This window comes from Cynocephalus volans, chromosome 2 (genome assembly GCF_027409185.1).
Source record: "Cynocephalus volans isolate mCynVol1 chromosome 2, mCynVol1.pri, whole genome shotgun sequence".
NCBI lineage: Eukaryota > Metazoa > Chordata > Mammalia > Dermoptera > Cynocephalidae > Cynocephalus > Cynocephalus volans.
This window is the reverse complement of record NC_084461.1, coordinates 45,268,175-45,280,419: the sequence shown is the minus strand read 5'-3', so window position 1 is coordinate 45,280,419 and position 12,245 is coordinate 45,268,175. Positions and strand designations below refer to the sequence as shown.

At 35.7% G+C, this 12,245-nt stretch overlaps 1 protein-coding gene across 1 annotated transcript in view; it reads left to right on the top strand.

The window, feature by feature from the left end:
• ARL15 (ADP ribosylation factor like GTPase 15) overlaps positions 1 to 12,245 on the top strand; it is a 393,951-nt gene that overhangs the window by 134,597 nt on the left and 247,109 nt on the right. Inside the window, exon 2 of the mRNA XM_063087339.1 lies at positions 961 to 1,105. Coding sequence (XP_062943409.1) covers positions 961 to 1,105 — 145 coding nt within the window. The remainder of the gene's footprint in view (positions 1 to 960; positions 1,106 to 12,245) is intronic.

Below are 12,245 nucleotides of genomic sequence, written 5' to 3'. Positions count from 1 at the left end.
CAGTGCACAAACTATACTACAGTTCATAGTACCTGAGGTCAGGTGACCTGAAACAGAATTTAACAAAGGACTAGAAGGTAGCAATATATACAGGGACTCCATTTAATGGTTTTAAAAATCTTTTTATTTTGAAATGATGTCGAAGGGTTGTAAGACTAGAACAACAAGTATTCCCGTGGACTCTTCACTCATCCTCACTAGTCATTAACATTTTACCATGTTTGCTTTATCACACCCTTCACCATATGGTGATGGAGATGGAGGTTTAGAATTTTTCTGAGCCAGTTAATTGTAGACATAAAGACTCTTCACCTCTGAATACTCATGGGTGTGTTTTCTCAGAAAAATGATTTTCCTTATGTAACCACAGTACAGTTATTAAATTTGGGAAGTTTAGCCTTATGCAACACTGTTATCTGACATGCAATCTGTATTCAGTTCTCACCTATTGTCCCAATAATGTCATTTATGGCATTTTTTCCCCTCCTGATCCAGGATCCAATCCAAGATACACTGCATTTTATTTATTATATCTTTTTAGTCTTCTTTAACCAGGAATGGTTCCTCAATCTTTCTTTGACTTTTAAGACAGTGGTGTTTTAGAGAACGGGTCGGTCGACTGGTAGAATGCTCCTCAGATTGGCTTTATCTGGTTTCCTCATGCTTAGACTCCAGTTGGGCATTCTTGGCAGGAATGCTGCATGATGATGTCATGGCCCTTGCAGTGCATCTGCCACAGCAGGAAGGGGGGCCATGAAGTAGACTTATGTCTCATGACTGGAGAGGTTAACTTTGATCACTTGGTTAAGGAAGTGTCCTCCAGGTTTCTCCACTATTAAGTTACCATTTTCCTCCTTATAATTAATAGATTATTTATTTTTTAATACTATTTAGTCATTTTAAGTGTTACTAAGGTTTGTTTTCACAATCTTATTTTACACTTTCCCCCTCTTTTGGCAGTGTTTTAGAGCACTTTGCTGCAAGGGACCACCACCTGCGCGACCAGAATATGACCTGGTTTGCATAGGCCTCACCGGTTCTGGCAAGACCAGTCTATTGTCAAAACTCTGCAGTGAAAACCCTGAGAACGTTGTGTCGACCACAGGTGAGTACTGTACCAAGGTTCTATGCCTTTCTCTTTCTCATCCCCAAGATGTTCTATTTTTCTGTCCTATTTGTGTGATCCCTCCCCTCCCCTCCCTGCTACTTGTAATTTAGTGCTTGTCAGTTTATTTATTCGAACTTTAAATACTCTCTTTTTCAAAAAAGATTTGAGGAGGTTTTAATAGCATTAAATTGGTGCATTCCATATCTCTCCAGCCCTTCATTTCAATGGCAATGAATAAATCAAGCTCAGGAAAATACAGGGGTCTTCAAAAAGTTCATGGAAAGTGAGTATTATGAAAAAAACTGCATGAATTTCAAAATTTTTTTGCACCAAAATAAATTTATACTCAGTTGTTATAACCTGTCTAAAGAGGATCTAGTTTGAGGTACTAAGAAGGATAAGGTATCACTTTGAAAAGAGTTTCTATCAGAGCAACATGAATTCTGCTAAAACTGAAGCAAGAATAAACTTCAAATTTATGGTGAAGCTTGGGTGGAAGAATGGTGAAATCATTGATGCTTTGCAAAAAGTTTATGGGGACAATGCCCCAAAGAAATCAGCAGTTTACTAATGGATAACTCATTTTAAGAAGGAATGACACAATATTGAAGATAAAGCCCACAGCAGCAGACCATCCACATCAATTTGCAAGGAAAAAAGTTAATCTTGTTCATGCCCTAACTGAAGAGGACCAACAATTAACAGCAGAAGCAATAGCCAACACCACAGACATCTCAATTGGTTCATCTTACACAATTCTGACTGAAAAATTAGTTGAGCAAACTTTCTGCTTGATGGGTGCCATAACTGTGCCCAGATCAGCTGCAGACAAGAGCAGAGCTTTCAATGGAAATCTTAAACAAGTGGGATCAAGATCTCAAAGCATTTCTTCAAAGAATTGTAATAATAGGTGAAATGTTGTTTTACCAGTATGATCCTGAAGAGAAAGCACTATTAATGGCTACCAAAAGGTAAAAGTGGTCCAGTCAAAGCAAGAGTAGATCAGTGAAGAGCAAAGGTTATGCCAACAGTTTTTTGGAATGCTTATGGCATTTTGTTTGTTGACTTTCTGGAGGGCCAAAGAATAATAACATCTGTTTAGTAAGAGAGTGTATTGAGATAATTAGCCAAAGTTTTAGTGGAAAAACTCCTGGGAAAGCTTCACTAGAGAGTCCTTCTCCACCACTACAATGGCCCTGCTCATTCCTCTCATCAAACAAAGGTAATTTTACAAGAGTTTTGATGGAAAATCATTAGGCTTTCACTTTACGGTCCTGATTTGGCTATTTATGAGTTCTTTTTGTTTCTTAATCTTAAAAAGTCTTTAAAGAGCACCCATTTTTCTTCAATTAATGTAAGAAAGACTGCGTTGACATGGTTAAATTCCCAGGACCCTCAGTTTTTTAGAGATAGATTAAATGACTGATATCATTGCTTACAAAATTGTCTTGAACTTGATGGAGCTTATGTTGAGAAATAAAATTTATATGTATTTTTTGTCTTTATCTTTTAATTCCATTTTTCCACAAACTTTTTGAAGTCCCCTTGTAAATACCAGGCCAATGAATGTATATGAGCCTGAATATGATACCTGAATATGCTTATTGAAAAAAGAAGAAATTAAATAAGGGGGAAAAGGAAGAAATGAAATGATCCGAAATCTTGGCATCACATTTAGCCACCCTTGACAGTTTGTTGACTCTGATTTTTTTAGATCTCTGCGTATATTCCCATATACTTAGTTGTATTCCACTGGCATATTATATGTATTCCTTTTATTGTAAATACCTGTCTTGCTTTTCCTTTGCTTACCTGCCCTTACCTTCCTTGCCCTTTTTATGCTCCTAAAATTGTATTTAGACATGTTTCTTTTCATTGTCTATTTCACAGAAATGGAATCCTGTTATTCTGTATCTTGTTTTTACTTAATAATGGTCATGGAAACCTTTCCAAGATAATCTAATTCTCCCCAAAATTAAGTGAAAAAAATTTACATTACCTGGCTTTAAAATGTCAAATAGGTAACTTCATAGTTTATAAGGAAAAACATTTGGTTCCCTTTCTAACTCATTTTTGATTCCATGTATGGGAGATGAATATTTAGCTGCTCTCCTTCCGCCACACACCCTACTCATACTTCTTCCCTTCCCACTCTCCTAATAGTTATCACACTTTTTGCTTAAAATCTGTATGCAGTTTTTATATCATCATGGCTGTGCATATGTCATTCACATTTCTCTGTGAGCCTCATAACAGCCTTATATGACAGGTAGGAATCTTTTTCCATATTCTGTTTTTAAATCATACGAGGATCAAAGGTCCAGTGACATGGCTATGGTTACACAGTTAGTGACAGAGGTAGGATATCAGTTCAGGTCTTAAATGCAGTTTAGTGGTATCCAAGGCTTAGGGTTTTTGATGAGAATATGTATTTACTGGCTGTATAATTGTGGATAACTTTTGAGTAAAGTGCTATGAAGTTATACAAACTTTATTAGCTTACTAATTCTTTTCAGGCAAAATAACTTCCCAAGTTATTAGTAAGAGTAATACATCATATACTTTTTTTCACTTATCAGAGTTATGTTCTAGTGCTATTGCTAAAAGAGCAGTTTTGAGTCATAATGTAAAAATTATCTGTAAATATTTTTTATAATTTATTATTTGTAAATTTTAAAATATTTTATGTTTGTTTTTGTTAAACTTTTAAAATAATGTATTCATTTTACTGGAACCAGTTGTAACATTGTGTGCTAGTTGACTTGCTGATGCATTATATATTAAGTTGGCTAACATTTTGGGTATCAAGCTTCTGTGAGTTGTCATTATACTGAATCCACCACAGTGCCCTTTTGGAGGCCTCTTTGGAGGTCACTGCCATTAAGAAGTTTACTCCTGGGTTAGGAAGATAAGTTCTCTGATGATGAAACAGTTCACATTTATTGAATGTTTAATATATGTCAGGCCCTGTGCTAAGACACAATGTGAAATGTACTATACTTGATGGTATAAACATGAAAGTTAAAGGAGGGAGTGATCAAAAAAAAAAAAAAAAAAAGGAATGGCCGTTTGTCGTTTCTAATGGGGGATCAAAGAAGGCTTCATAGTGAAGGTTATGTTTGAGTTTGGCCTCATGTGATGGGTAGGATCTAAGCAGAGAGGAACGGGGTAAGGAGGATAAGAATAGAAACTACAGATATATTCAGAGAAAAGTTAGTAGTCAAGGCACAGGATTCATAGACGTAGGATGTGTTGGGATCTGAGGCTAGGGACTGGAGAAGCTGTTGGGAAAGACTTGTAATATGGAGAGGTGGTCTAGCCAGGACAATAATTATGGGGATGGAGAGTTACAGGCACATGTGATTCATGCTGTGAAAGTGACAGCAAAATAGAAAGGGTAATAGAAGGGAATAGAAAGGAAGGGAAGAGATAAGAATCAAATATGAGTCAAGTTTCTAGCTTGGTGTTTGGGTGGATTGTACAAAGAAGTAGGGAAAATATGACAGGCAATTTTAAGATAATAGATAAAGAGTTTAGTTTGGACATTCTAATTTTGAGGTGTTGGCAAGATGTTCAACAATAATACAAATGCTAAAAGACAAGCAGACTAGAGAAATTTTGGAGGTGGAGGTTTAGATCTGAGAGACAACTAAATTGTGGATTTGGATGAGATTGTCATGAGATAATGGGTAGAGAAAGGGAAGAAAGGTGCTAAGCACCAATTACATTTCATTTGTTCATTCCACATTTGCTGAATGTCTGTTATATGACTTCCACTAATTTAGGCACTGAGGATACATCCATTAATAAAATCAACATTCCTATCCTTTGGAGCTTACATTTTAGCATTTGCATTTGACAAGGAATCTAGGTCAGGCAGTTCTATACAATATTATCTAATTCAAATATGGGCAAGAGATCAAAAGAACCAGAATCAAATAATATAAACATAAGACTAACATCTGGGAAAGGGCTGTTGGATGTGGTGACAATGTGGGATAGAAACCAAACTGAGAATTGAGGCAAACAAAGAGAATGAGGTATAGGCTATCTTTTTCACTCATTGGCCCTTTGGCTAAGATTGCATATAGACTATTCTTTCAAGAAGATAGACAGGAAAAGAGAAAACAGTGCTGTGGGAATTTGTTTTTATAAGAGAAAGTTTCATGAGAGTATGTTAGTAGCCTCAACCACAAGAAACATGAACAAAACTATACCAAGGCATATCATAATAAAATTGCTTGAAACCAGTGGTAAAGAATATGATGCTTAATTTTATGTGTAACTTGGCTGGCCAAGTGCCCAAATATGTGGCCAAGCGTTATTCTGGATATTTCTTTGAGGGTTTTTGGATGGAACTAAAACTTAAAACTGTGGACTTTGAATAAAGCAGATTGCCCTCCATACTGTGATTGGGCCTTATCCAGAGAGTTGAAAGCCTGAATAGAACAAAAGACTGACCTCACCAGAGCAAGAGGGAATTCTGCAGCAGATGGCCTTCGAATTTGAACTGCACATCAGCTTTTTCTAGGGTCTCCAGCCTGCCAGGCAGTGTTGCAGATTTTGGACTTGCCAGCCTCTGTAATTGTGTGAGCCAATTCCTTAAAATACATATCTCTATATACATATACATATATATATAAACACACATACACTGCTGTATATACACATGCACATCCTTTTCTTTCTTTCTTTCTTTTTTTTTTTGAGAACCCTGAGTATACAAAGAGAAAATCTTAAAAGCAGATAAAAGATGTTACATACATGAGAATAAAGATAAGGATGACATCAGATTTCTCACTGGAAACAAAGCAAGTGAGAAGACAGTGGAGCAGCGTCTTTAAAGTACTGAAAAAAAAAAGTATTAACCTGTATCCAGCAAAAAATAACTTCAAAAGAGGAAGTAAAAATAAAGACTTTTTCAGATATGCAAAAGCTGAAAGGATTTATTTCTAGCAGACCTGCATTATAAGAAATGTTAAAGGAAGTCCTTAAGGCAGAGGAAAAATGATACCAGATGGAAATCTAGATCTATATAATAGAATGAAGAATGCCAGAAGTGGATGCTACCTGGGTAATAAGATTGAGTCTTTGTTATTTAAATATCCTTAAAAGGTAACTGTTTAGACAAAAATAAGAACCATATATCATGGGCTTTATAACATATGTAAAAGTAAAATGCATGAGAACAATAGCATAAAAGTCACAGGGGCAAACGGGAAGAACACTATTATAAGGTTCTGTACATGAAGTGGTATAGTGACACTTGAAGGTGGACTGATTAAAGACATGCTGTTAGCCCTAGAGTAACCACTAAGTTTGAATGGAATCTACAACTTTATCTTAAATAATTGGAGATGGTTGATGTGAATCAGCTCTAAGCTGATGGTTATAAAGACCTGAGAACTGAAGAACTTAGAGAATAGCACTGGCCATTAGTTTGAAGACTGTTGTCCATAAGAATAGAAGCAAATAGGTGTGTTGGACAACTGTTTGCCAAGCATAAATTCATTCAGACAGAAGAACAAACTCCCCCAAAATTAATAGATGGAAATATGGAGGTTTGTATATAAGCAGATGTCATAACTTCAAGTGGGAAGTTGAGAGATGCCTGTGGTGAACTTTTCTGAAAGCATTAGAATGAAGCAAAGCTTGTGCTAGGAAACACTGATAAGAGAAGGAAGAACTCTGTTTACTAGTGTAAGGAGGAAGAAAAAGTATACAAGCATCTATGGGAGCATGGGGAAGACTTTTCTTAACAAGGATGAGGTTCCATATGATTCATTATAAAAGGACTCTGTAATGATAGTGGTAGGGCTGAATTGGGCATGCAAGTCGTTGTGTAAAGATGTAGAAGAGAAGGTGTAGATGCTTGTTGGCTGAGTCTTTGTGTTTACTGTAGTGAAAGAAGAAGGGCCAGATGTTGGAGAAACAAGTTAGTGATGGCAGAGGAGGAATGGAAGGTGGGCAGCAGAGGAGGGCCAAGCAGGTTAACTTTGTTGTTCGTGGACCCACAAAAACCACACTGCCATTCAGTGCTACAGTTTGAGATAGGCATTGCTGGCATCTTCAGACTTACTACCCAAGTTCACAGTTCTTTTTGTAGTTCGTAGCAGGTGTATATGAAAGAGAGAAAGAGAGAGAGTGTGTATGTGTATGTGTGTGTGTGTGTAATTGAAGAAGAACAAAGAAGGTGGAAAGAATGTACTGAAATAAACAACACAGCCCAATAGTAAGGAAAGGTAACTAGGATAAGAAATGAGGAAGTCCGAAAGCCACACGTGCATGCAGGCATTCAGTGGGGAAGATGGTGCGAGGCCAGTGGAGAATGATTCACAAAGGAAAAGATCAAGGAACTTAAGTATGTAAAAATTTAAAATCATTAGAAAGATAAAATTGACAGGATAAATATAAAAAGAAAACAATAATGTTGAAATATTTGCATCAGATATTATAGATGAGAATTTATGACTGTCTCACTTAGTTTATGACTGTCTCAGAGAATTCAATCACATTTACAGATAACATCCAGAATGTAATAGAAGTTATGCTGAGTCCACAAAGAAGTAATTCATAAAAAAGAATAAGTGGCAAACAAATAAATGGAAATGGGTCAACTTTCCAGAAGTTCAATTTTATTAGAGAATAAACAAGAAAATATTAATTGTACACTTATTTTATTTGTTTCTTTGTAAGGCCTAATGCTGGCAAGATTGTGGTAGCATGGGTATGCTTGTTTATTACTGCTGACATTGTGATTGTTACTGTCCCTTTTCTTGGAAAGCAATTATTTATATAAATCAAAAGTTACCAAAATATTTATAGATCTTGTAGTCATGCCACTGACAATTTATTTTAAGCAAGTAATTTAAAAGAAACTATATGCACAAAGTGATTCTTTGTAGTATTTTGTATAGTAACTAAAACTTTAAAGCAATTTAAATGTCCTACAGCAAAGGAGTTTGTTAATTAAGTTATGGTACCTCAATTGAAATGATTATAGGTTGGAAAATGTATATAATCTTCTATTGAAGAAAATTAAATAATTAAATTTACATTTATTTTTGAAATTAAACCATGGAAAACTATGCACTTGAACAAAACTAGAAAAGAACATGTAAAAATAACAATGTACTTTTTTGATGTGGCTGAATTATGGGTGAAATTTTATTCATTTAAATTATTTCTCTATTTTACAATGTTTTGACAATATAAAGCCAATTATAAATGAAATATTTGTTGGAAAAGTTTTGAGAAATTAGGAGAGAATCTGCCTTGAGAGTTGATTTCTTATAATGAAAACTAGCATAAAATGGGTATGTCTGTCCAATTTTCACAAGGCAAAAATTCTGCCTTTTTTTCAGAAAGGGAATCCAAACTTTATTGGACTGTTAACTTCAGCAGTCTTTCACCTTTGACATAATTTTAAAAAGATACTTAAATTGTCAAAACTCAAAGAGCCAAGAAATCCTCCAGAGAGCAGGACCTGTTGGTGGAGAGAGAAAAATTGGGTAGCTTGCACCTTGGTCTAGAAACAAAAGTGAACTCTGCCCAGAGTGAACTCCTTGACTGTATATGCCTGAGGAATTTGTTGATAAGAGGGGTAGTTAAACTGTAGATTATACAAATTTTTTTTTTTTTCTTTTTAAACCAGAGGAATGGAATCTAAAGGCTTAGGATAATGTATTGATGCCACATGGAGAACAACCTAGAGAAAACTGAACATTTTGAATTGAAAAAGGTTGAAAATATCTTCTAGGGATATATATTACTGTGCTTGAAAAATCGTCAAGTAGTATGTCATTCAGTTAAAATAGAAAAAGATAATGACAATTTGAAAGAAATATAGAAAATATTTATAAAAATTTGAATGGAACATTTAATTTAGTTTTAGCAGCATATTTGATAAGTCAACAAGAGAAACAAGTTAGAAAGTCAAATATTGGTATCTGCTAAAGGATTGTGTTTTATAAATGCCAGTAGATTAAATTTCCTTTTATGGTGTTGAAATCATATTTAGAAGAATTTCACTAGACTGTTGTCCAAACATCACAAAACTGCCGTGGCATAAATCATGCCCTTTGTCCAGGTCAAGGCCACCAGATCTGTGGAATGTCTTTACCTTCAGCAATTCTTAGGGTGACCCAGGAATTTCAGAAGCACAAATCAAGTATCTGTGTGCATGTGCGCAGTCTTGGGGGACTGGGGGAGGAGTGTTCACTCTGTAGGTCCAAGTAAAATACTTATGTGTTCCACACAATGAATAAAAATAGACTAACCTTTTTCCCAAAACTAATTTTGTTACAATTCCAAGAATGCTTTCCCTGCATGAAAAATTTCAAATCCATCTCCCCTATATAACAGGTTTTGTTGGATTTAAGGATTGCAAAAGAAAGACTGAAAGGCTATGCAAACAATTATTTCCCCAAAGAATTACTAAGTCATATATTTATTAAAATTTGTGCGGTTAAATCTTAGGGGAGGTTTCAGTCTTACTAATGTAGCTTAGATAGGCCAGGAAAAAATGACTGTGTAACTTAGGCTTTAGCCATCAAATTGTTTGAATGGAGCCCGGGGAGACCTACCCATGAGGCCTTCAGCCAAATACTGGAGGCCATTGATGATCAACTCAGCAATTACTGTTATTTTCTCCATCTCGTTTAATAAATAATGGAATCCTAACTTTAGAGGAAAATTTAAAAAGCTAATCTAGTCCATTCATTTTTACAGATAAGGAATTCAAGGCCAAGGCAAGAAAAAAATGTGGCTGGTGAGTCTGTGAGCTGAGGCTAGGACTCCTGCGACCAGTGCCTTGTCACATCAGTACTCTGACTCCTTGTGGAGAGCATCAGAGGACACTTATGTTTGAAGAAGCAAGAGAGTGATCATACTGTCATGGACATTTTCCATCCCTCTCTAAGTTCCTATTTTATTAATAATGTCTATAAAAAAGTACTTTCTAAATTCATGCTATTATTTTTATTCCATTAGTAAGAAAGCAATGTCATATAGACCTCAGAACACTTATTTGGGTTCCTTGTGTTGGGTTATTCATACACAGGAAGGAAAGTAAATTAGTGAGTTTAGTAGGCATATGTGTATGAGGGCACTTCAAAAAGTTTGTTGAAAAATGGAATTGAAAGATAATGCAAATCTTTCCATGAACTTTTTAAAGACCCCTTGTATATGCCTAGTCAGCTTCACTAATATTTAGGCTCACAACTGGACAACCTAGTATGAACCGTCAGCTTGTTGGTGTATGGAAGAGGAGCTGTAGTATAGGGCCATGGTGACGAGACCTGGCTTCCAGTTTTGGTTGTACCACTTAGTACTTTTGCCAAGGTATTTAACCCCTCTAAGCTTCACTTTCTTCTTGGAACAATAATACAAATATTAACTTTAGGATCGTTGTAATAGCTAAATTAGGAAATAGCTACAAATCCTTATCACGGACCTTTAGACAATATTGAGATCCTATTATGTACCAAGCACTGGCATTTAAGGTACACTGTATGTACACTTTCTGCATTATGGATCCTTGCAGTCTAGCCAGGGACAGACATAAAACAAATAAATAAACCAGTATGTAGTTAAAACTGAAAATCATGCAGAAGTACTGAGCACTAGAAGAACATGGGTCCAGAAAAATCATATTAGTTCAAGGACACCAGAGAAGGCTTCCCTGACAAAATAACCTGCTCAAAGTCAAACAGTTAATAAATGGTAGAGCCAGAATTTGAACCCAGACATTCTTAATATAGAACTCATGCTATATGCCAGCTTTTATTCCATAAAGCAATCCTTTGAGAATGGTATTTTGATGGTTTGATCTTCATATCGCTACTTAATGTTATATTAATACCCCCACCCCTGACCTTGTCCAACCCAATGTAAAGGAATAAAGTATAGTGTGATAGTTGCCCTTCTTGGTTGCCTTTCTGGTGAACTGAATGAAAGTGTGGCTTTAAATGTTTAGTACTGTTTAATCTTTGCAAATATTTAGAAAACTAAAATGCAGAAACATTGTTTCTCTTCCACGATCAGTACATTTTCTTATTTTCTAGATTGATTATCTGGACTTTTGTCCTCTGAATATTAATTTCTACAACTATACTGTAAAAATAATACCAAGACAGCAATGTGAAAGACTGTGTATACTTTTGCAGTATAAATCTAGCCACACGTGTTGTATTTAGTGAGAAAATATTTATGAGTATTCTGCAGAAACATTTATATGCCTATAAATAACATTGCTAGGTTACTTTGCTTAGCATGAACATTGGAGGACATTTTTGTAGTCAATTTATTATGAAGACTCTGCAAGGATTTAAAGTCAGTAATGGTGATATAATCTGCCTGTTGGATTAATAAATTTCTAAAGTTGTATTTTGTATATGGGTGCGGCAATTTCTGCAAAGATATTACTTCCCTTTGAGTGCCTGCATATTGTCAGCTTTTAAGAATCAAAGCAGATTATACATTGCTGATGTGCTTCATAACTATTTCTTTCTCAAACATGGGGCTTGTCCTACTTCTCTGGAAAATCCATACTTGAGTTTTCCTTAACATAACCACTAGTAGATTGTTTAGCATTTGCAGAGGGCTTTTCGTTTTCAGGATTTCACAATCATTGCCTTTTAATCCATATAACACCCGTGTGAGGTAGGTAGATCACATTCAAGCATCCAAGTGTCCTGCAGGCGAATTTCCTTGCCAGCAGGAGTATTGTGATTGGCACTGACTCCTCATTTTCCCAGAGGCCAGACACCTGGAGAGGCTTTCCTTCAGGTCCAGGTACACGCCAGCATTTCAGCCACATGGGACTGCCTTTTTCCTCCTGTTACTTTACTAAGATTCAGTGACTTCATGCACCATTAACCATAATGCTGTGCTGACTATGTCAATCTGCATTAAACCCACAGAGGAAGGGTATGTTTTAGAAGATTCTTAGGGGGCCCAATGAGCATTTACTTTCTGTGCAGCAAATTTCAGCTGTTGACAAATCCATCACTCCAACAAAGGTACTTTTCATTCAGAGGTAACTTTTACAGTTCCGAGTGGGTAATTAGATTAATAAATAAGCACCCAGAATTTCTGTCTTACAAGTTTTTAATATATTTAAGCAGACAGAAAATAT